General features: G+C 49.9%; 1 protein-coding gene across 4 annotated transcripts in view; it reads left to right on the forward strand.

The window, feature by feature from the left end:
- Positions 1-24,919, forward strand: part of KDM2A (lysine demethylase 2A) — a 105,323-nt gene extending 80,404 nt beyond the window's left edge. For all 4 annotated transcript variants that reach the window (XM_044680459.1, XM_044680457.1, XM_044680458.1 and 1 more), the window contains exons 13-22: positions 3,181-3,575; positions 13,033-13,116; positions 14,614-14,880; positions 15,274-15,405; positions 16,776-16,865; positions 18,129-18,841; positions 20,371-20,534; positions 20,753-20,911; positions 21,772-21,987; positions 22,140-24,919. In XM_044680459.1, the coding sequence (XP_044536394.1) occupies positions 3,181-3,575; positions 13,033-13,116; positions 14,614-14,880; positions 15,274-15,405; positions 16,776-16,865; positions 18,129-18,841; positions 20,371-20,534; positions 20,753-20,911; positions 21,772-21,987; positions 22,140-22,321 (2,402 nt within the window). In that variant the 3' untranslated portion in view covers positions 22,322-24,919. The remainder of the gene's footprint in view (positions 1-3,180; positions 3,576-13,032; positions 13,117-14,613; positions 14,881-15,273; positions 15,406-16,775; positions 16,866-18,128; positions 18,842-20,370; positions 20,535-20,752; positions 20,912-21,771; positions 21,988-22,139) is intronic.
- Positions 24,920-25,011: the final 92 nt, after the last annotated feature.

Raw genomic sequence — 25,011 nt, forward strand, 5'->3', positions numbered from 1 at the left:
TTGAGCAATACAACTATATGAGTTGGTGCAGCCACAAGGCTGCCACAGAAGCTGCGAATGTGGCGCCTTCTGCCTGGAGAGTCTGTAGGATTGACCTCAGCTGTAGTGACCATAGTAGGGACTTGGCCTATCTGAAGGCCAGCCAGGGCCTGGAAGCCTCACTTTGTAAGAATTAGTTGAAGGAATGAGCTCTATTTAGCCCAGAGAAGATAGCTCTCTCACTGCAGGCATGTGGAAGGAGGGGAGAAAATTGGATTGTTTGGCTCTGGACCAGCAGGGTGAAGCAGCCAGTGGAAGTTAGAGGCCCAGGGGACGAAACCTGTGCCACTGCAGACAGAAGGAGAATGGGCAACCTCACAGAGGTCCTCAGGCATCAAAGTATTTATTAAGCACCACCCCATACCACATTATGGATCTGCCTTGCAATGAGCTCCCACTCTAACAACAGCCCCTCAGAAGAGGAGAAGCTTACTAAACGTGTGCAGATGGCTATAATAAATGCCAGTACTGAATTCGACACACACTCTAAAGTTGATAAGCATTCCTCCCAAGCTAGCTTGCATTTTAGTATCTCTGAGACATGTACACATGTCTCTACAGATAGAATGCCCTCAGAGTCTTAGTTGGGGTGGTTTAATGGCTCAACTGTCTTCCCATAGCAATTGGAGAATGGCTTCTTTCTTATAAATTTGAACCAGTTCCCTATATACTTAAAAAATTAGCCCTTTATCAGAGCTTTAATACTTTAAGACTGCCCCAAGACTTTTGGAACATCTTGTTTTATTAGCTTAGAAGTTTGTGTGTGTCTATAATAAATACACAAATCAAAAATAGAGCTCCCAAACTATTTTAGTTCATTTTATCTTAATAAACATGTTAATTGTATATAATAGATACATTTGTTAAAAATACAGGCTAGTGTGGAAGGGAAGGAAGGGGGAGGGAACTAGCAGTCGGAAGGGTCAGACTCAGCAAAGGCTTCATACTGAGAGGGCTGCCTGGCAGGCATGGTTTGGGGGGAAAGCCAGGGTCAAAGAGAAGGCCAGTTTGCCTATATTACAGAACCCAGGAGAGGAGTGTTGTAATTAAGACTAGAAAGACAGGTTGAGGGCAGGTTGTGCAAGGCTTTACAAAGTAAACCAAGGAGTTTATATTTTGCCCTGGAGGCAGTGGGAGGCCATTAGAGTCACATGGTCAGATCTGAGCTTAAGGAAAATTACTTTGGCCTCTAGGTAGAGGTTAGATGGAAGAGGGGCAGCCTTGAGGCTGGGATACCAATGGGGAGTCAATGTCAGAATCTGGGGGAGAAGAGAAAGTCTGAATTTCAGGTGTTAGCTGTGTGGGCACAGAGGAAGAATTAGATGAGAGAAATGTTGGGATGATAGGACCTTTCCTCAAAAGAAGGAAGCTGGAAAGAAGATTAGGGTTTAGAGAGAAGGTGAATTTAGCTTTAGACAGGGGAAGTTTAAAATCTCTTAAGGTCATTTAGTTTGAAATGTCTAGTAAATAACTGGTGCTGTGGGCCCAAAATTTGGGGGAAGAGACAAGGTAGGACTCTCAGATCAAGGAATCATTTGCATGGGCATGGTAGCTAAAACTATGCAAGCTGATCATGTTGGCATGTTAATGATACCAAGAAAGAGAAACAAAAAACTTTGGATCAATAACCAACCATAATGTGGATTCTGAGGCAGCAAAAAGGACTGAGAAGCAGCAGACAGATAAGGCTAAAGGCAAAGCAAGAGAGAAGTGCCAGGAAAACCTAAGAGATGAATATGTCCAGGAGGAGGGGCTGGTAAACAGTGTCAAAAGCATTAGGACTAAGGAAAGATCATCAGATTTGGAAATTAAGAGACCCTTAGCAGGGTTGGGTAATTGTAGAGAAAGACATTTAAAGTGAATGATGAGATCAAAAGCCAGATTGCAGAGGGTCGGGAAATGAGTAAAAGGAGAATAAGCAACAAGTCTAGATGGTTTTTAAAAGGGTTTGGCTGAGGAAGAGTGAAAGACATAGGATGGTAGCTTGAGGGAATGGTAAGGTTTTCTATAAGTTTTTAAAGGATCAGGAAATCTCTTTGAAGGCAGGGGGAAAGAACCTGAAAGCAGGTAAAGGTTGAAGATTCAAGAGAGAGGGTGATGGTTGAGAGGATGCGGCATGCTAAAAAAGAAAGGGATCTTATTTTGTGCTGATTTGCTGAGGTACTAAAGGAGAAAAAGTGGAAGATGATATCAAGAGTAGGTGGGATGAAGAGATGGGACAAAAGAGAGATCACACTGAATGGCCTCCAGTTTTGTTTTTTGGTAAGTGAGAAACAAGCTTAATCACCAACTGAGGAGGTAGAAGAAATTTGTTTGGAATAGCATCTGTGGGTAATGGAGCAGGAAATTAATTAGGAAAGAATAAAATGATTTCCTTGCTACAGTGAGAACCCAGTTGAAGTTGGATAACATAAATTTTTAATGTAAATATCTAGCATGATAAGACTTCTCCATGTTCATGCACTGACTTGTTCTTATTCAGAGGGAAGATGCGAGTAATCTGAGGCTGAGGTTTGGGCAAAGGGACGAGGAATTCAGAAGCTGGGCATAGTGTAGACCTGAAATGGCTTGTTGGGTTCAGTTTGGAGAGGGAAAAGAGTAAAGTCAGAACAGAGATTAAATGGCCTGAGAAATTACTGAGGGGTGAAGGAAATGGTGGTCTAGAAGAAGGCATAGAATGGTTTTTAGAGAGAAATCTAGGGCAGAATGCTGGAGGGTGGATGGATCAGGGGTGCTCTGGTTTAGTAGAGACACATTAGTATTCTGCCAAAGAAAGTTTGAGCCCCTTTAATGACCTGATCAAGCCTGGGACCCTCCCTGGATGTGCTGAGGAACAGTGAAAGACCTGAGGAAATGAGAAGTAAAGGAGTTCTTCACTTGGAGGGCAGTTGCAGCAACTTCCTGCTCAGGTACCAGAGAGTGTAGCAGACCTTTGAAATCTCTTTCAACTCATGCTGTATGATTCTGAGAAGAGAGATTCAATTCTAACATATATTGACCTCCCAGACTCATTTTGTTCCAGAATTGGAAAGTTTCAGCCACCATAACCTCAGTGTGTCTCCCATGTTAATTTTTACACCAGATTCCCATGGCCCCGCCCTATCTTGTGTTCTTATTCCCTTTTCTTCTTGGCCTCTGCAGATTTGGAGTTAAATGGTTTGGAGTCTGGAAGCGTAGATGAGGAGGCTTCAGAGAGGGAGCCGAGGCGGCTGAGCAGCCGACGCTCCATCCTTACCAGCCCCATGGCCAATGGAGTCAACATGGATTATGACGGGCTGGGCAAAACCTGTCGGAACCTGCAAGGGCTGAAAAGAACCTTGTCTGTGGACTCCTCCTCGGAGTCTGGCCGGAGCTCACACAATGGCCAAGTGTGGGATCCTCAATGTAGCCCCCGGAAGGACAAGCAGGTTCACCTCACTCATTTTGAGCTGGAAGGGCTCCGGTGCCTTGTGGATAAGCTAGAGTCACTGCCATTACACAAGAAATGTGTACCAACTGGGATTGAAGACGAAGATGCCCTCATTGCCGATGTCAAGGTGAGGTCTAAAAAGCCACCTCAACCAAGCCTCATAGAAGAGGCAGTGATGGTGTCTGGGTTCTAGGAAGACAAATGAAAGGGGAGTGGAGAGATTGAGAGGAGGCTTGGCATTTGATCATGAATGTCTTGCAGGCTTGCAAGCTCCAGTTTTCTGAAGCTTTTCTCTGGGATACTGGACCATTTTGTAGCATCTTTCTGAAAACTTAACTCATCCAATTCCTACAAGTGCTTCTATGTCAATGTCCAGGGAAAACACCTGGCAGACTGGTGGGATCTAGGCATGACTCAGTAGATCACTCCCTTGGGCACCCAAAAGATTGTAGGCTTGGTGAAAGAAGTTTTTATTTGAAATTCATTAGGTAAGATTTCATTTTGAAGAATCTATTTGGAAAACAATAGCCATTAAGAGAAATAGATTGGATTTCAGGTTACGTTAAAAATTACTTCTTTTCCTAGAAACTCTGACAGAGGTATATTACTGAAAAAATGGACTATGCAATGGTACAATTTAGTCATTGGAAATGAAGAGCTATAAGAGACCTGTTCTAGTAGTACCTAAGCCCTACACTATATGCCCGTGGAGGCTGGGGGAAATTTAATGGGACTGTCAGAACCCTCACTTTTAGTTTTAAAGGAAGCTGACCCTAATCCTTTGGTCTTTGACTGGTGTTCCATTGCCAGTTAGAGCAGTATATACATATCTTGTGATCTACCTTATAATTGGTCATGCTCACAGAAAGGGGTAGCTTTCTCTCCTCTTCATTGACGTTAGGCTCTTTATCACATTGAGGAAAGGACCTCGGGCCCTTTCTCAAAGCCAGCGTTCTGAAAACTCAGATTTAAGCTGATATTTCAAACTACCCTAACAAAGTAGGTTCTCATTTATCCTGAAAACAATTTCTAGGAACTTCCCAGTTACCTCAGGAAGGAGATTCCTCTTGACTTCAAAAGGAAAGGAATTATTTCATTCCTTTGGAGTTTCTGCTCACCTCCTGTGAACTCTCTAGATTTGACTCTTAGCATCTTCTCTTGATCTGTTGAAAGGAATTGCTCTAAAATCTCATTTGATTGCTTCTAACAATACGTAGCCATAAAACTTGAGTATATGTTGATGTTTTCCAGTGGACAACTTTATATAGGATGTTCTAACCCCTCTTGATACTCTCTCATGGTTTCTTACTGGGCACCTTTGGGACACTTGTATATCTGGAAACCTGTGGCTTATCTTCCGAAACAAAAAATAAGGAAGATATTTTAGGAATATACGAGTAACCTGAAGCCCAGTCCTTTTTAAAAAGTGAAAAAAAATTTATAAGTAGCTTCATTATATGAATGCCAAAGGCTAATAGAATTTTTTAGTTATCCCAGAAGAAAATTTGAAGATGGAAAAACTGTGCAAGGGAAAATAAGAGAAGGAAAATTTCCCGTGCTAGGGAAAATTAATCTCTAGAGATGCCTTTTCCATGGTTTCTATTGAGTAGGTCTCTATCCTATATATAGAACTTATTGTAAGAAATAGTTTTATATTGGACTAAAGGGAAGAGGACTAAATTTGTCCTAAGGTGTGCTTTTCCTCCTCTTGTTTCTGATTCCATTTTCCTTTGGCCTTCTCCACACAGCTAAGAGGCCTCCTACCTTCTGCTGTTTCAGAGAAGCTACTTTCCATGTTGGAGATAGCATCTTTGTCTCCCTCTTTTGCTGATTATCATGTAATTTCCTATGGGTGAAATTGAAACTGAGAAATTGAGGAAAAGGTAGAAGACAGACCTAGTGGACAGAGCATCATGTTGGAGAAGGGAACAATCTTCATTTCAGGAGTGAAAGTGTCTGGACATGGAAATGTAGAGGGGCTTGGGGATCAGTGACAGGATGTAGTATCTGCTGTCACAGCTGCCTGGAAACAGGATCACTTGCTTGAGCTATTTCAGCTTGACATCAGGAGTTAGTAGAAAAGACAGAATCTCAGGAATGTGAATTTTGATTTAGGAATGCCCAGTATCATCCTGTTGGGAAAGATGGGTGAAAGGGGGCTTGAGAGGATTCCTTTCAGGTCATTTTCTGGTTTTATTGTTCTAGCCAGCATTGCCATCTTTTTCCAAGCTGAGGGGATTCTAAATCCTGCTTCCCTGTTCTTTTGTGTTGATCGCTTCTTGAGCAGCCAAGAAGTAAACCAGTACTTATTAGGTGCCCACTGTGAGCTGGATGCTGTACTGTTTACTAGGGATACAAGAAAGGCAGAAGCAGCCCCTGCTCTCATGGAACTCATCTTGTGGGTTCAGAATATTCAGGGTACTTTGGAGGCAGTATGAGGAAAAACCAGAGGCTGAAGAAGGACTGGAAAGGCTGTTTGCAGAAGGCAGGATTCTAGCTGAAACCTGAAGGAAGCCAGGAGGTGGAGAGGAGGAAGAAGAGCAAAAGGAGGAGGGAGAAAAGTTCAGGGATGAGCCACAGCTGGACCTAATAGGGAGCCACTGGAATTTGTCAAATAGGGGAAGGACATGGTCAGACCTATCTTTAGGAAGTCAGTCTGTTTGGGAGGAAACATTTTGGTTTTCTCATTATGGAAGATTATCTGTGTAATCTGAAGGTTGCTGCGTTGTGCAGTAACCGTATCAAAGAATTGGGTGTAAGGAGGCCACTGAAGTTATCTGGTTCAACCATTTCATTTTACAGAGGAGAAAACTTGGGCCCAGAAACAGTAATGTTGTCTCTGGTCAGCTCTGCTGGCAGAAGCTCTTGATGCTGCTTTCCCACCATGCTTTGCTCTCTATGAGATGGCCACATTGGCTGTTACTGGCCATGTGGATTTTCTATGTGTCAGGGTTAGAGCATATTCTTCTAATTAATGTGTTCTCTTGCTTCTGATTTCTAAATGCATCTCTCACAAGTCCTTTGGGATGGGGGCTATTAGTTTTGGTTTTTTAACTCTTAGATTCTGTGGATTCAAATGAACTTTTCTTACCCTAAAGGGAGTCTTAGAAATAGGGTAACTTCAGTCACTGTCATCCATGGAAAAGAAGACCAATTTTATCTTGTAAGAAAGGAAAGATTCATTACATGTTTTATTGTGGTTATTTGGTTTGTTGTGTTTTTTTTGGTTTTTTTAGTGAAGTCCCTTAAGTGGATCATTGACATGGTAGCAAGTCATCATTGGAGGTCCCTGTAAAACTAGCATTGAAACCTACAGTAAAATTTCTCTGGGCTTCAATTTCCTCATCTTCAAAGTGAGGGAATGAGACAACTTGATCCCAAAGCTCCCTTCCAGCTCTAAATCCTAACTTACATGGTCCTTAAGCTAATGTGCCCCCAAAAGTTAAGATTCATAGAAACAAGGCAAGAAGGCTAGGTGGAGATCAAATGATTCAGGAAAAGCCAGCAAAAAGCATCCTAGGAAATTGGCAGGGGCTATACTGGCTCTCAATGGAGAAAGGATGAAGAACTCCCAAGTGCTGGTGTCTATCTGTCATGTAGCAAACACAGGACCAAAAATGATATGGAGGAAATGAGGAAGGCCCAGGCAGGAAGAGAAGTTTTAACAGGACAAACTCCTAGTTAGGTTAGGGCCAACGGCTGTCTTTAGAGAGCTCCTTGGTGACTGTCACGATGACCTTGATACCCTTTTTGATTCTTCTCCTTGGGAGCAGCTTGGGAGCAAATTCTTCTCCTTGGGACCCAATAGTTGTGCTCCAGCCTTTAGATTAGGCTATTGCTGAGGAGCAAGTTCCCACTAGCATTGAAATTTTAACAGAGGCTTGGAAACGTTTGACAGTTGGTAGGTAGGCTGCAGAAGAACTGTGTTGCATCTGACTGGAACAGATCTACTGCAAAACTAGGAATTCTGCAGTGCCCCCCCCTCTTGTGGAAGGGGGGGGGCTTGGCTGCCATGTACATAGGGGGAGATGTAGCCCCTGCCAAGGCCATGCCTGGCCTTGGGCTGAGGGGAACAGGGTCAGAAATCTGATCAAAATGAGAAGCTGCCTGGCACATAGTAGGTGCCTAATAAATGTTTGTTTGCTTCCTTTTGGATTCTGGGACCTGCTGCCTATCTGACTTTGCTCCTCTAGACCTTAACTTTCCTCTTCTGTCTCTAAGGCCCCTCCAGCTTTAAATCTAGGCTCTGGGGAAACCAAGAGCAGATACCTGGGACAAATTCTAACATGAAAAAGGCAGAATTGATACAAATTACAATGCATTTCAGTTTAGTACAGTCACGCTTCATGAATTCATCAGCACTCAATTGGAGGTGGTGGTACTCATTCAAAACAGACACGATTCCTAGATTGTAAAGTCAGGATGAGGGAGCCTGACTTCAGACTTCCATAGTCTCGTGATCTTGCAAATGATGGCTTGGAGGTAAAGGTGCTGCTACTTCTGCACTCAGGTGCTTGGTTGAGGTGACTTCTGAGGTCTGTTAGGAATTGGGATGTTTGGGGCTACTAGTTGGCTCAGTAGATACAATGCCAGGCCTGGAGTTCAGAGGGCCTGGGTTCAAATGTGGCCTCAGACACTTCTGGGACCCTGAACAAAAATCACTTAATCCTAGTTACTCAGCTCTTAACGCTCTTCTGCCTTAGAATCAAGGACAGGAGGTTTGTATTGTTTTTGCTTGTTACTTTAAAGGAATTGGGATCTTTTACACATCATTCTATTTGCTGCTCATTTATTACGTCTTTACTTTCATTTACTAATGATGAGAATCAAAGGATTATAAATTGGAAGGACCTTAGAGATCTCATCATCCAACTCCATGTATAGACGAAGAAACTTTGTGCCTCCTGACATGCTTATTGGAAGAACTGGGATTTGAACTCAGGTCCTTCTGGTCTAGTGTTTGCACTTTGTTCTAACCAATTTACACAAGTATCTGTTTCAGTCATCTTGTATTTGAGACTAGTGAAAAGGGAAAAAGTAGTCAGACCTTGTTGCATATGTAAACCAGTGACTCATGCAGAAACGTTTCCAGACCAGACTCCCTCTCTTAGGGCCCTCCCTGGCTCTTTTATCCCCTCTTGGTAGCCTGCAGGAGAGCCTGGGCTTGCTTAGACTTGTACTACTTATACAGGAGATATCTGAAAACTACAGGGCTTTCATGGGCCCCTAGGACGGTTAGACAGAGGCCCTCAAGTGATTCGGGTGTTTAAAAGAGGCTTTGGGCCCAGATGACCTGTAAGGCTTTTCGTCCCACTCTCCATATCTCCATATCTCCATATCTGTTTTGGGTACAAATGGAGAACCCTGTCAATCTTGGGGCTTTAAGATATGGGCACGGAGAGGCTTAGAATAGTAAGATAGTCAAGGCCAAGAAGAACTCAGTGGCTCTGCCATGACTAAGTAAATAGTAAATAGTATTAGTAAATAGCTTGAGAAATTAGTATCTACAGGAATATACCTTGGTCCCAGTTAGCTTATGGGCCAACAAGAACATTCATACATGCCCCGAAATGGCAGGCCTTTCAGCGATATCTTTGAAGAGAACCAGATCTTGGTTGTAGGCAGTCAAAAAGTACATTTTTGACTTTTTGGAGTAAATGTTTAGTTATTCAGGAATCTTGGAGCAGCCAGGTGGCTCAGTGGATAGAGTGCCAGGCCTGGAGATGGGAGGTCCTGAGTTCAAATCTAGTCTCAGACATATCCTAGCAGTGTGACCCTGGGCAAGTCACTTAACCTCCTCATTGCCTAGCCCTTACTGTTCTTCTGCCATGGCACCAAAACACAGAATTGATTCTAAGACAGAAGTAAGGGTTTGAAAAAAAAGAAGAAGAAGAATCTGTTGGCTTAGTATGCTGTCTAACACATAGTAGGTCCTTAATAAAGGATTCTTGATTGATCAACTCCTCATGTGGGAGTTCTGATCCATGTTAATCCCAAAGAACAAATTGGCATTTCAATCTACACTTCTCATAAGTAACAAAATATAATGTTGTTGTTCAGTCATTTTCAGTCATGTCTTGCTGTCTGTGACCCCATTTGGGATTTTCTTGGTCGAGATCCTAGAGTGGTTTGCCATTTCCTTCTCCATTTCATTTTACAGATGAGGAAACTGAGGCAAGCAGAGTAAGGTGGCTTGCCCAGGGTCACACAGCTGGGAAGTGTCTGAGAGGGTCTTCCGGACTCCAGGTCTGGCCCTCTATCCATTGAGCCACCTAGCTGTCAAGTAATGGAATAAACCATTTTTAATCTTTGACTCAGGTCTTGGCAGCGGTTCTAGTGGGACATTTTATGACTCCAAAGTGCCCGATAGCTGGAGAGTGAGCCCAGGCTTCCTGAAAAAGCTCCCATGTTCCCCAAGGGGCCCTGGCCAAGGAGAGGCTCTCAGCTTCAGGGCAGAATAGGAGTTGAGTGTGTGTCACATGACTAGAAAGGGTCAGGCTCCAAATGGCCAGCAGGGAGCCCGAGGGAGAGTCCAGCCCAGTTTGGAGAGTGACCAGAGTGGTCCACCAGAGGCCCATTCAGGCCGTCCCTCTCAGAGAAAGAGGAGATTCTGAGTGGTCAGAAGTGGGAGACTTTCCTCCTCAGCTCTAGGCCAGAGGAGTGGGTTGTGGAGGTCCCAAAAGTGTGGGCTCTGTGGGCCACACGGAGGCCTGCTGGGGGACAGCTGGGGAAGAAGGAGGGCCCGTGGCCAAGACTGTTTGTGGTGCCGCTTGGTAGGGGGTGAGACTGCAGCAAGAGGGGGAGGCGGCACGCAGTCAGACCGCAGCAGCCGAGCATGGCTCCAGCGATCTGTGCGGATGACTGAGGAGGAAGAGCCTGGGAGTGTGACAAGGACAAATGTGGGACGAGCCGAGCCGCACACAGGCAGCCCGCAGAATGGGTTAAAGGCTTGTCCTTTCTCTGGCGCCTTGAAAGGCTGCCACAGCCGGCCCCCCTCCCCCCTCCAGAGGCTGGCCCAAGGTTCTCCTATTGCAGTGGTGCCGGTGGGAGGGAGCGGGGCTGGGGCTGCTGGAGGAGTTCACCTCCTCGGCCACTAGTTTCCTCCAATCAGGGAGCAGAGAGTGGTTTGAGAACACGCCCCCTCCCAGCTCTGCAGCAGAACGGCTGGGCCCTCGGCTTTGCTGCTCTCCCTGCTGGCAGCCCCTTCCTTCTCCTGTCTTTTTCTCCCTCCTTCCTCCTGCCCCATTTCTCTTTCTTCCTCTCCCGGCTTGCCCCTTTCCGTCCTGTTCCTTCCCTTCTCTGTGTCTCTCTCTCCAATCTCTCTGTTTCTCTCTCTTTCTGTCTTCCCCGCTCCCTCCCCCTCTTGCTCTCTCTCCTACTCTGCCTCTCCCTCCCTCCCCTCTCTTTCTCTCTCCTTCCCCTTTTTCTCTCTCTCCCTCCCCCTTTCCCTCTGTCTCTCTCTGTCTCTGTCTGTCTCTGTCTCTCTCTCCTGCCATCTTCTGTTGCAAAGCATTTCTGGGAGCTGCATGTGAGTGACGCAGTAGCATTGTTCACAGGCACAGGAAGCGGTGCTTGGGCTGTGCTGAAGGGCTGGGACGGAGCACACACTGGCCTGCCTGTGTGTCTGCTGCTCCGGGGGCTTCAGAGCAGCCTTTCTCGGCCCGGGCCGGGGGTCCTCCGCAGTGGCTCAGTGCGATCCCCCGTAGCCCAGGACACCCTCCAGCACAAACAGAAAACAAAGGCTCCAGGGGAACTTGGGCCAAGAGGCGGCAGCTGCGGAGGGAGAGAACCCCAAGGTCAAGGCAGTCGGTGAAGCCTCTCAGGTTTGGGGGTGCCGTGGCTGGGGCCTGTGTGTTGGGGTGGGGAAGGGCAGGGCTCGGCTTCTCCCCTTGTGCCCTTTGGGCCCTTTCTCGGCCGGGGAAGTGCTCTGGGAGAATCCCGAGGCTTTTCTCTTGGCCGCCTTTGGAGCCTCTGCTGATTCACCGCCGCCTCCTTCCCCTCCCTCTCTCTCAGGGAAATGCTTGGCTTTGCCGCCTTCCCAGACCAGCCCAGGCCTGGGGAGCTAGTGAGGAAGTCTGGGTCCTTGGCCCCTAAGGGTGTTGGCTGCTTTGTGCGGGCCTTCCCCTGAAGGGCCTCCGCTCAGGAGGGGAGGGGGGTGTGGAGCCTCTGGAATGGCCCCTTCCAGAGACTAGGCCTTGGAAGGAAATGGGAGCCCGGGGGCAGCTTCCCCTGGGCCCCCTCCCGGACCAGCCACGCTCTCCAAGCAAAGTGGAAAGTCCCTGTTTGTGGACAGCTCAGTTCTGCTTAGGCAGAGGAAATGGGCAGAGCCCCACACCCCAGCAGGCTGCCGGGGCTCCAGAGGGAGGCGAGGCGAGGCAGGCGGGGCGGGGAGGCAGCCGGGCGGGGGAGGGGAGCGCAGGCCAGCTCCCACTCGCTCCCCAGCTCTTCATTTTTCACCCTGGGGAGAAGAGCCTAGTCCGGAGGCTGTCCCACGTGGCAGCACCGCACCCGCCTCCTCACCCCTCCACAGGCCGGGGCTAACAGGAGGCTCCTGGATCTGACGCCATAGCAACATGAAGTAAATAAAACATGTCCGCAAATGGATTGGGTTTGGGGGAGGGTAAGAAGCATCTGGAGCCTCGGCCTGCGAAATGTGTGGGGAGCTTCCTGGGAGAGCCGTCTGCAGGTTCCAGCCCTGGGGACTTTGGGGACCGGGGAGCTGCCCCCAGGCCTGTCCTGGCCAGAGCAGTTGGTAAAGACTATTAGAGGTGACAGGAGAGCGCCTTGACTTCTGCCTTTGGGCTGGCGAGGTCAGCACAGGAAAGCTCTTCCTTCAGCTGCCCTGCGGGGCGGACTCAGCATTTTCTATCTGGGGGCTGATGCAGGCCCCGAAAACACCACATGTAAATTGGCCATAGATACTCGCAGTCCGATTGTCTCCTGGGCCGGTTACCGGAGGATTGGGGGGTGGGGGGCGCCCAGGGTCTTCTTTTGGTCTTCTTCAAACATCTCTTTGCTATATTCTGCCATTTAGAGCAGCGCAGTCTGCTCCAGGGACCCCAAGGAGGCCCCGAGAACCTTTCAGGGGTCCACAAGGTCAAAACTCTTCCTAGTCATTACTAAGCTATTTCTGTTTCTAGCATGGCGTGTGGTGGCAGATGTCTCGAACCCACATTAAAGCTCCTGGGGAAGGGGGTTTCCTCAGTCCTTCTTACCCGGATACTAACCCATCTGAGAGTCCCAGTACTGTGGTTCAGGATGGTTTCTTCTGCCCAGCCATGGAGGCCATTATTGGCTCTCCGATAGGATGTGTAGCGGAGGGGAAGGAGGATGTCCAGGATGGATGTCACTTGCAGGATACGTTCTCAATTGCGCCATCTCTGTGGTCCTTATTAGTTCCTGGGTCAGCACATTGGCTGAGGCACAACCCCCCCCCCCCCCCCCCTGGCCATCCCCTGCTTTGGAGCAAGCTTTAATGGTGTCCCCATAGAGGAGGAAGTCTGCAGGTGGGCTGGGGAGGGGTCCTGTGAGGCCTTGTCCCTTGTTCACTCTGCCCGGCTTTTCTCTCCTCTCTTTCCCTACAGATACTGCTTGAGGAGCTCGCGCATAGTGATCCCAAGTTAGCCCTCACTGGAGTCCCCATAGTACAGTGGCCCAAAAGGGACAAGGTAAGAGATTCTGTCTGACCTGTAACTTGAGATAGCTCCGGGGGGGCAGAGCTGCTCACTGACCATCCAGCACCCCCCTTCTTTGCTCAAACTCTGGCCCCAGTGTGCCCAGGAAGTCTGTCGGGCCTTTGGGGGTGGTCTGCTTTTTCACAGAATGCGTGAGGTGCTTGACAAAGAGCCATGTCCCACCATTTTTATTTTGCTTTCTTGGTGCTCATGAGGTCATTCTCACTTAAGAGTTTCCTTCCCTTTTTGGTTTAGTGAAAAAGAAAGAAATCACTCGTGAGCCTGTGACACCCATAAACAATGTGATCCCCTCTGCTGGGAAAGACAGACTGAAATCCCATTTTCCTATTGGATCCTAAGCCAGGAGCGTGATGTGGTTAAAACTGTGAGGGGTCCACATTCCAGATGTGCCAACACAGAATATAATGACATGTGACTAAAAGTTGGCAGCTCCAGAAATAGGGCCCACTGGTGAAATAAGCAGTTTGTGGTATAATGGGTAGAGTACTGGCCCTGGTTGTCAGGTTGGACCTGAGTTCAAATCTACTGTCAAACATTTACTAGCTATGTGACCCAGGGCAAGTCCCTTCATCACTGTCTGCCTCAGTTTTCTCAACTAAAAATGGGAATTATAATAGCACATGCCTCTGTGGTTGTTATGAGGCTCACATGAAATATTTTAGATGCTTGGCACAATATCAGGCAGACAGCAGGTGCTGTATAAGTGCTTGTGTTGATTCTCTCCAATCTCAAGTTTGGTCAGTCACCTTGGAGGGGATGATATCCATATCATATACTCAGACTTGTTTTGGGCACAGTAAGGACTTAGAGGAACTAGAATATGGCCTCTGCCCATAAAAAAAAAAAATTAAAAAAGAAAAAAAAAAAAGACAAAATAAACACAAATGTACCCATGTAGGCACAGTCCCAGTTCAGCAGCCCTTGGTCTACCACCACTTTCCTACCATGTTCCCGCCCTATCCTGTGACTTGTTTCAAGGATCTGGGATCCACAGCAGCCAGAACCAGCATTGCTCATACCATCAAGTCCCTTTCTCTCCTATATCTACCCCAACATCTGACATGCACCAAGGGCTTCAGTGGGTTTATAGTATACGTTGCATTTAATCATCTAGTTCAGTCTCACAACCATCCCAGGAAAGTGCTTTACACTCTCCTCATTTTACATAGGAAGAAACTGAGGCAGGGAGAGGTGAAGTGACTTGAGGAGCAAATACATGACCTAATCCTGCAGCTTACCTGTGTCAGCAGCAGGGCTTTAAATCCAGACCTTCCTGACCTCCACGCTAGTGCTATACTAGAGCAGATGAGGTTAGCTTTGGAAAACTTCAAGGTGAATCTCAGACTTTTGAAGGCTAAGAAGGAGGTGGCTTGGTGTGGGGAAAAAAGCTCCAAGAAAGCATCTCTCTGGTCTCTCCTCCTCTGAGTCACCCTCCAGGATCCAGCTGACCTCCCTCTATTCTGTTTCCAGCTTAAATTCCCTACCCGACCAAAGGTGCGGGTCCCCACCATTCCCATCACAAAGCCTCACACCATGAAGCCTGCTCCTCGACTGACCCCAGTGAGACCCGCTGCCTCACCCATCGTCTCAGGAGCCCGGAGGAGACGGGTTCGATGCCGGAAATGCAAGGCCTGTGTTCAGGGCGAGTGTGGAGTGTGCCACTACTGCCGAGACATGAAGAAGTTCGGGGGACCTGGACGCATGAAGCAATCGTGCGTCCTTCGCCAGTGTTTGGCAGTAAGTGTTCCACCTGGTTCTAGGAAATGACCAGCCCAAGTCCCTTGGGGGAGTTAGGAACGTGGAGCAAAGAAGCAAAGGGCCCATCCTCTGCCTTCCTTGTCTTCTTCCTCTTCTCTGTGAAGTGCTAGAAGCAGATCTCATCCCCTGCTTCCCCCATTCTTGCCCCAAGGACAGTCTATGCAGGTCAGAAAGGGACCTCGGTGGCTTAGGTTTTTTTATTCTAAAATTGGGCTGCTGCCACCCACCCTGACCTAGATTCTCCCACATCTTTCTTTGGGTTTCCCCTGAGCTTATTTGCCCTCTGTAAGCTGGCCAGAGGCCTTTCGGAGGCTAGGTCAGTTACTACATGTCTGCACTCTCCTTGATTTCCATCTTTGCTTCTCTTTTTAGCCCCGACTGCCTCATTCAGTCACATGTTCTCTCTGTGGAGAGGTAGATCAGAATGAGGAGACCCAGGACTTTGAAAAGAAGCTCATGGAATGCTGTATCTGCAATGAGATCGTTCATCCTGGCTGCCTGCAGGTGAGCAAGCCCTTATTCTTGGGGATTGGCAGTGGAAGTCATTTTTGTACTTGTGGGATGTAGAGGAGATCCATCATGGCTTCTTACAGCTCATTGAATACCATTGCTGTGGGCGTTGTGATAACCCTAGGCTCTCTCATCTTCTGTGTCCTGTTAGGTCTTTAGCCATTCAGCCATAAATCCTAGGGGCTGAGGCAGAAACCAAGTTAGCCATTACCTTGCCTGGCTGGAAAATGGGGAATTAACAGCAATGCCCTCAAAAGTTTAGATCCATTTAAAATGGCAGCATGAAGCTGGAGGGCCAGAAGCGGTCCATGAGCATCCTAGGGCAAAGAATCTCTGAGTTGGAAGAGATCTCCAAAAGCCTCTGGTCCAACTGGCACCTAAATAGAAAGCCTGACTGCAGTTGTCGGCAAGCCTCTCCTTGAAGACTTGCTGTGAAAGAGGCTCTGCTTCTGGAAGCAACCTCCTTGACTTTTGAACTCTGACGATGGTCAGGAAGCTTTCCCAGATGCCAAACTGAAATCTGCCTCTGTGTTTTATACCAGTTGCTCCTGGTTTTGCCTCCTATGGCTAATTTTAAAAAGTATAATTCTTCTTCCCCAAGATAGATAGACCTTATACAGAAAACCCCTCTCAGTCTTGTCTCCTCCCAGCTAAATATCCCCAACTGAATCCTTACATGATGTAGTTTCCAAGCCTCTTGTCATCTTGGTTGACCATCTAATAATGTTATCCAGCTTGGTAGTGCCGTTCCTAAATTATATCACCCAGAATTGAATAGAGTGACCCAGTTGTGGTCCAATCACACCCCCATGAGGATATTTCACTGGAAAAGGTCAAGATTGAAAGTGAGGCCATCTCTTTTGTATGTCCCTCCTCAAGTAGATTCAAAAACCACCAGCAGTTATGGGGTAGTGGGATCTTCTCTGGCAATATCAAAATCTCCATGAACTGGAACCTTGCTGTTGGCTCAGCCAAAGAGATCATGTCAGTCTGGTTTTTTTTAACCTTACTACTTTAGAATCAATACTATGTATTGGTTCCAAGGCAGAAGAGCAGTAAGGGTGGGGCAATAGTGATTAAGTGACTTGCCCAGGATCACACAACTAGAAAGTGTCTGAGGCCACATTTGAATCCAAGACCTCCCATCTCCAGGCTTGGCTCTGTATCCACTGAGGAACCACTTAGCTGCCCCTGTGATTGTGTCTTTCTTGTTACATTTACCAGAATTTTGACTTTGCCAAGAAAGGGACTTTAGGGGGTTACTCCCAACCCAGTAATGATTGTGAAAGAGACAGGGTTCAAGGAAGAGGAGGATGAGAATGATTATGATTATGATTATGATTGAGCCCTGCCTGTGTTTGCAGATGGATGGAGAAGGGCTGCTCAACGATGAACTGCCTAATTGCTGGGAATGCCCAAAGTGCTATCAGGAGGACACCTCAGAGAAAGTGCAGGTGAGTGGCCACACACTATTCTCTTTAAATGATCAGATAGTTGCTCTGATGTGGGGAAAATTCTTGCACCATTGGACATCCTCATTTGAATGCCGTTGTGCAGTTGGACTTGCTTTGGAATGGGCAAGAAAACGTGCTCATAGCAAGGACTGGAAGCTCTGCTTCTCGGAGGAAGCCAAAGCTGCCTATGAAGGGAAAAGGGTCAGATGTGGTTGGGACAAGGCCTTGACGACTGAAAACCATGTAGCTCTTGATGGATGGTGGTCCCCTCTGTGGTCCAGTTAAAGAGAGCTCATGTTTTTGCCATCTCCCCCTTAATTCCCTATGTGAATCTTGCCATCCCGCTGTTCTGTAAGGGATAGCTGTGCCTTAACCTGGAGGAGCTGGGGAGCCAGACCTGATGAGAGTATCCCACAAAGGGCCCGGAAGAAAAGTGTCTTCCCTTTGAGCTTCCATAGCATGGAAGGGAAGGCAGAAGCTGAGTTAGGAGGCGGTTCAGTTCAAGCCTAAGTAGGAACATCAGCTAAGCTGCCTTTTTGTTGTGCCTTCTCACACTTTATAAGTGCGCCTGAGATGGGCACTGCCCTCTGTCCATGGTGACCTCAAGCCAAGGGGAGACACCATGAAGATTGCCTGAGGAACTAAGGTTTTTCCACACTGGAAAGTTTTGACTTCAGTTCGAAGGTCCATCGTGATTCTCTGACAATAGTCTAGGGAAGGCCACAGTGGCTGAGGGACCCTGTGAGGTAGATGAGTTTGCTCTTTGAACCTCAGGACCCTGAAGTTGGGTCTGGTCCTTCCAGTCTCATGCTTTAGAGTTTGCCTGACCAAGCCTTGCTTCCCAGGTTAGAACCTCAACTAATAGCAACTCGGCTACTGCTGCTGATACATATCAGAGTGTTGGAGCGCTTGAAGCCTAATGAGGTTGAGAATCACAGTAAATTTAGGAAGACCAAATTGTGCCGAGCCCGTCTGGAAGGCCTGGGCCGCATTATCTTAGGAGGCTGGCCTCCCCAGCCTCTCGTCCTGTCTCTAACATGAACAGAGAGTCAGCCCACATTCTAGGGGAGAAGCGATGGATCCCACAGGCAGGTTCCTCTCATCTGCTGGGCCTGGGCATCAGCTGCTTATTAGAATAAAAAGGACTCATCCTAGGGACCAGGAGCTCTTCTCAGTGGTCATTGGAAGCCCTGGAGTAAGACTCCATGGTGTAAGTTGGGAAAGGCAAGACACTAACTGCCTCTTCTTGGACCTGTTTTGCAGAAGCGTAAAATGGACGACAGCGATGAGGACGTAGTCCAGGCCAAAGTCCTGCGGCCCCTGCGGAGCTGTGACGAGCCCCTCACCCCACCCCCGCACTCGCCCACTGCCATGCTACAGCTCATCCATGACCCGGTGTCCCCTCGAGGCATGGTAACCCGCTCGTCTCCAGGAGCCGGCCCCAGCGACCACCACAGCGCCAGCCGGGATGAGCGCTTCAAACGGCGGCAGCTGCTGCGGCTTCAGGCCACAGAGCGAACGATGATGCGAGAAAAGGAGAACAACCCCAGTGGCAAGAAGGAGCTGTCTGAAGTTGAGAAGGCCAAAATCCGGGGCTCCTACCTCACGGTCACACTGCAGAGGCCCACCAAAGAGCTGCACGGAACGTCCATCGTGCCCAAACTGCAGGCCATCACGGCCTCCTCCACCAACCTCCGCCACTCGCCCCGGGTGCTGGTGCAGCACTGTCCGGCCCGAGCTCCCCAGCGTGGGGATGAGGAGGGTCTGGCCGGAGAGGAGGACGAGGAGGACGAGGAGGACGAGGAAGAGGACAGTGCTGAGGAGGGCGGGGCAGCCCGACTGAATGGTCGAGGCAGCTGGGCCCAGGACGGGGACGAGAGCTGGATGCAGCGTGAGGTCTGGATGTCCGTCTTCCGCTACCTCAGCCGCAGAGAACTTTGCGAGTGTATGCGGGTGTGCAAGACGTGGTATAAATGGTGAGCATAGAGGTGCTGCCGGGACGGGCTGGGGGGACCATTAGTTCCCCACGGCTCTCCTCGGCCTTCTCCTTTCTAATTCAAGCCCCTTTGCCTGTTTGGGAAGGACGATCCCATGAGAAAGCCTCTTGTCTCTCGGGGACAGGCATGGCGTAGACTGGCCACGTCTAGACCCTGCTGGCCCCCAGGTGTCAGGGAAGGGAGAGGGGCCTTGGCCTGCCTTTCGCTGTTCTCCTCTCTGCTTCCTCTGCCCCTTCCCTCCTTTTGCTGGCAACTGAGGTCCAAGTCAAGATGGGCAGAGTTTTTGCTCAGGCTACAGCGTCTCAGAGCTGGGAACCTAAATTCATAGCATTTTCTCAGGAAAACATCTGTGCCCCCCTTCTCTAAGCAATTCCAACGTAATTAATAACCTCGTGCCTCCTCGTCTCCGCCAAGCACCTTCCATTTCGTGTCCAGTAATTCCTCCATGGAAATAGCAGTCTTGTACCGAGCTCCTGGGCCTCTATTTTCTTTCTGTCCAGTTCAGACAAGCTCTGTTTGGTTGGCCATTGACTCAGTAGTTCCTGTGGACGGCCTTGGTTGTCCACATGAAGATTCTTTTTTAACACCATTAACATGAGAATGAGATGAGTCTAAAGGCAAAAGGATGGGGAATCCAAGAAACCTCCTCCTTGTTCCCACAAGGTAAAACTGATCCCTGTGCAAACTGTTAGTGATTTTTTTTCTCAAACCCTCAGTGGCCTCCTTGGGCCTCTCTTTTGCCAAACTCCATTAGGAGCAAGAGAAGGCTGTTTGCCTGTCCCTCTGTTTGTACCTCTAGGGCCCAAGCAGATCAAGAAACATAGTAAACACCCCACCCCCACCCCCATTAAGCCTACTGTGCCCACTTTGAGCTCAGTCCCAGCATGGGTAGATCCCTGGCAGTAAGGGAGTCAAATATTAAACTCTTCAGACAGCATGGACTCACCTACAGTGGCCAGCCTGGCCTCTCCCCTCGGGCTTTGGACTCACCTGGAGGCTTCACTGAGGGAGTGAGCAGAGGAGGGCCTCGCCTGGGCAGTGCCCGGGACTGTGCCCACACCCACGGCCCACCCTGGGCTAGGGAGCTGCAGGGGGGCCTATGTACGAGCCTGAGGAGCAGCTCCTAAAGGTGGAAGTGACAACCCCCAAAGGGCTCGTGAGTCCCTTGACATCCAGAAGAGGAAGGCTTTCCAGAAGGACAATCAGCTCCTCAGTCCTGGGGGACCCTCTCGGAGGAAAGAGCCGGGTCCCACTTGTAGATGGAGGAGTACAATGAAGGTCGTCCTAGGAAATGGAAGCCTTTGCTGTGTGAAATGAAATGAAAAGGGCAGTTCTGAATGTGTTGTTTGAGGAGATCCTAAAGCCCCTGGGGCCAGCAGACTCCTGCATTGCAGGCAGAGAAGGCTTTTCATGGCAGCGCTTCCGGTGAGACGCGTGGCAGGGACTTGTGGCCTCTTGTGGGCAGCCAGTGGCTAACTTGTCTGGTTGGTTCTCCTCACCTTTTTCAGGTGCTGTGACAAGAGACTATGGACAAAGATTGATTTGAGCAGGTGCAAGGCCATTGTCCCCCAGGCCCTGAGCGGCATTATCAAGAGGCAGCCGGTCAGCCTGGACCTCAGTTGGACCAACATCTCTAAAAAGCAGCTGACCTGGCTCGTCAACAGGCTTCCAGGTGAGTGGACATCGGTGGGATCGACGGGCGGATTGTCTCTTGTCTGTGCTTCCTGAACGTGAAACGGAGCTCTTGGAGGGAGACCCTGAAGCCTCCCCTTTGATTTCTCTAGGACTACCTTAGCTGCCTGATACCAAGGCCTCTCCCTAAGTGGGTGTCCAGCTGAGTGCTCCTGCAGGGGAAACTGAGACTGAAACTGGCCCCTTCTTTCTTTGCAGGCCTCAAAGATCTCCTCCTAGCAGGCTGCTCCTGGTCTGCAGTCTCTGCTCTCAGCACCTCCAGCTGCCCCCTTCTCAGGACCCTTGACCTTCGGTGGGCCGTGGGAATCAAGGACCCTCAGATTCGAGACTTGCTGACCCCACCAACTGATAAGCCTGGTAGGCATTGATCTGACCTATAGAGAGGAGACAGGGACCATTGGTTAGGATGCCAGTGGGATGAGCATTAGAACAGGGCAGCCTGCAGCCTGAAGCCCTTCTCAAAATGACGTTTTTAAATGCACCAAACATACAAAGGAAGCCAATTATCTTGAAGTGTAGTGAATCACAAGATTTTTTTTAAAAATCCTTATCTTCCATCTTAGAATCAATATTGTGTATTGGCTCCAAGGCAGAAGAGAGCAGTAAGGGCTACGCAATTGGGGTTAGGTGACTTGTCCAGAGTCTCAGAGCTAGGAAATGTCTGAACCCAGATTGGAACCCAGGACCTCCCTTCTCTAGGCTTTGTTCTCAATCTACTGAGGCCTTCTTCATTAAAGAGGCCTCTTGGCCCAGATCTGCCTGGTATTGGCTGCTGGATTTGTCCCCATTGTAGCAGCTTAGAATCTGTGGTCCACTTGGTGATAGACATAGAGAAGGCTGTGAGGGCCAAGTTTAAGAACTCGCGAGTAAATATTTGGGTACAAGGAAGCTGTTTATTTTGAGGGTCGACAGTATCTTGTTTGGACAGAAGAAAGCTTCAGAGACTTTCTGCCTCTGGAGGACTTCGAGTCTGTAGAGATGATGGAATGTGAGCAGAGAGGTTTGGGAAGCCTTCAGACATTCCTTCTTCATGGGGAGAGCGAGGCACTGGACTCCCTTCCGTGTTGGGGGCAAGAAATGGCTCGCCAGTTCTTCCTCAATTTGTGATCGCCTCCCCAGGCTCTGGGGCTACTCTCAGCTGGAATCTGTTGGAACAGAGAGGGAAAATGCAGGAGCAGAGCCACGGCGAAGGGTTTGAGCCCCTCATGTCTCCACAGGTCAGGACAATCGCAGCAAGCTCCGAAACATGACCGATTTTCGGCTGGCCGGCCTGGACATCACGGATGCCACCCTCCGCCTCATCATCCGACACATGCCGCTTCTGTCTCGACTCGACCTTAGTCACTGCAGCCACCTTACGGATCAGTCGTCCAATCTGCTTACGGCTGTCGGCTCCTCCACACGCAACTCCCTCACAGAAATCAATATGGCGGGTATGTCTGTCCCCCGGCACCCAGACAGCCCCAGATTGGTTTCCCCCAAGTGGGCGCCCTGGAAGGGGGAGGTTCCTGGTGAAGAAGAAATAATGGCTTGTGGGAAGGGAGTGGGTGCCGGCGCCACCCTCTTAGCCTCTCTTTGTACGCAGGTTGCAATAAGTTGACGGACCAGTCCCTGTTGTATCTACGGCGCATCTCCAACGTCACCTTGATCGACCTTCGAGGCTGCAAGCAGATCACCCGGAAGGCCTGCGAGCATTTCATCTCCGACCTGTCCATCAACAGCCTCTACTGCCTGTCTGATGAGAAGTTGATCCAGAAGATCAGCTAAAACCCACTCAGCCCCAGACTGAACAGGAAACAGAACCCCCCTCCCACTCCCCACTGCGGAGAGCTGCTCCCCCCATTCTGCACGGGCTTCGAGGCCGGCCTCCCGCTCCCCACTGCGGAGAGCTGCTCCCCATTCGGCGTGGGCTTCGAGGCCGGCCTCCCGCTCCCTCTGCTCTCCCATCCCGGCCCTCTTCTGGCACAGCAGGACGGGGCAGAGCGGGTGTTCCTGCTGCACGGTCCCAGTGGCCGAGCACGAGGATGACCGAGCTGCTCCCTTCTCTCCTTCCTTCCCTCCCTTCTTCCTTTCCTCCCTCCGATGAAAAAGGGAGAAGACACCACAGGCGGTGCTGTTGAGGTGCTGACTTGGAGACCAAGCTCATGGTTTGGGGGTGCTGTGCCGAACCCCTGCCCCACCTAGGCCCCTTTCCCCCTCCCCCATCTCCCAGCAGGGCCTGGGCCTGAGCATCGTCCCTGGGAAAGGGGCCCGGCCTCAGAAGCTAGACTTTTCCCGGGTGGTCGGCTGCGCCCGGCTCATGCGGATGGGTGGCCCTGGCTGCGTGAAGGCCAGACCTGCAATCACACTGGTGCTGTTGAATTTCCAGAGACCTCGAGTCTGCCCCCGCCCTCTGCCCCTTGGCACCGGCCAAGGCTCCCGGCTCGACAAACACTGTCTCCCTGTACTTTGCCCCGAGTCCGTGTCAGATTGCTGTGCACTTAATGGGCCGCTGCCCCGTGGACACGCCAGGGCTCTTGGGACTACCAGGGCAGGGCCGCCTCTGGGGAGGGCTGCCCTAGAGCCGCCCCACTGGGGCCGGGGCTCCCCGACAAGATCCCCTGCGAAAGCCCCTCCTCTCCTCCCCGCCCCAGCTTCTTTTTTCTCTTTCTCAAGGGGCCTTTCCCTGGGTGTGTGTGCTTGGAGGGAGCGGGTGGGGGGGGTGGGGGGAGAAGGAGGGCCAGACGGGGTCCCTGCTCTTCCGACTGCCTGCGAGGGTCTTGTCTTTGTGTATAGTCTGGTGACTCAATCCTTGTTCTTCAGCTTAGAGATATGCTCCGCTTTGGCTCTCCCCCTGCACAGCGCTAGGTAGCCGCCCTCAGCCTGGCCTCTGGACCAGGGGCAGGGGGTGGTCTGCATGTGCCTGTGTGTGTAGGCTTCGGGGAGGGCTGTGGTTAGTGTGTGCTCCCTCCCTCCCTGCCGTGCCCCGTCAGCTGCCCTCCCCCCCCCCCCCCACCCTTTCTTTTGCATTGAGCAGGCCGGTCCAAAGATCCTCTCTCGGGCAGCAGAGAGCTTTTTGCACTTTAAAAAGAAAGAGAAGGTCGTGATTTCTTTTTGGGTCAATATGGACGTGAGAGAGGAGGTGCTCACAGCAGCTGCCTGTGGCAAGAGCTTACAAATGTTATACGCAAATTTGCACTCTGCTCCCCAGTCTGTAAGGATGTTGATAGCACAACCTCGTCCCCTCTTCCTTCCCGCCTCCCCTTCAGGCCCCTGCCTAGAGCCCAGGCCCAGGCCTTCCCCTTGACCCTGCGCCGCCCCACCTGGGGAAGGGAGGGAAGAGGAGCCCAGGCCAGGCGCCGCCTGCACCCTCGCTCGTCCCAGAGCAGGAGCGGGCAGAGGGGCTTCCCGCAGTCGCCGCTTCGCCCCGCTTTGACTCCCGTCGTCGGCTTCGATCTCCAGAAAGAAGAGGCTCGGGGAGGGAGTGGGTAGGAGGTGGCAGCACACGGCGTGTCTCCCGGCCGGTTGGCAGCGTGCTCCCTTCGGCCCTGCCCCCCAGCCCAGGGCTCAGAGCAGAGGGAATGTCAGGGACTTGATTCCAGAGTGCCTCCGTAGGGGAACTTCTCTGTAAAGAACCCTGGGTATCGAGCAAAAACCTTTCTTATTAATATTATTATTGCTAATGACCTAGAATTGGAAGCTTCCTGCCTTTTTTGGTTGCTCCTGTGGAAAATACTGAAAGAAGACTTACTGTTTGTTTGTTTTTTGCCTTTTTGTAAAAGGGGAGGTGGAGAGACCCCTTCGCAGCAGGGATTGTGCCGGGAGAGTGCCTCTGACTTTGGGACATTTTAGCCTGAAGAGACATTTCCAAGCTGACTGGGGAGTTGTCATTTTCAGCTTGGAAACGTGGAAGCATTTTTCCCGTGCACAGAAATCGGTCAGCAGGAATGGGAGCACATGAGCTACAGCAGACACATTCCCCCTGCTGGGTTTAGCTTTCATTGGGGGGGACAAGAAGGGAGGGACAGGGGCTCGTAGAAGGGACGGGGTCGCTCCCTGCCGGGGCCGGACCAGACCGTGCCCTGCTGCCGGGCCGGTGTTGGTGGCAGGGCCAGGGGAGGAAAAAAGAGCCTTCAGTCACATTACTGGAGTCTGCTCTTAGACACAGCCTCCCCGGGAAAGCCCACGCATGGCTCCAGAGACAGCAGGGAGAGGCGCCGGCCCCAGCCTCTGGCCTCCCTCCACCTTTCTGAGCACGGGGGTGAAAACCACAAAGGAAAGGAAGAAAAATGATATATATATATATATATATAAATATATATATAATATAAAATCACTTGGTGATTAAAAATAACTGCTCCATAAATAAAACTCCTAAAGTCACTATGTTTAAAGGGTTTGGTCGTGCTTTTTGTTTCCCGGAGAAATATTGTAAATATCTATTTTTTGTTGCTGATTTAGAGTCAATCTCCACTGTT

Source organism: Gracilinanus agilis, chromosome 6 (assembly GCF_016433145.1).
Source record: "Gracilinanus agilis isolate LMUSP501 chromosome 6, AgileGrace, whole genome shotgun sequence".
Classification (NCBI taxonomy): Eukaryota; Metazoa; Chordata; class Mammalia; order Didelphimorphia; family Didelphidae; genus Gracilinanus; species Gracilinanus agilis.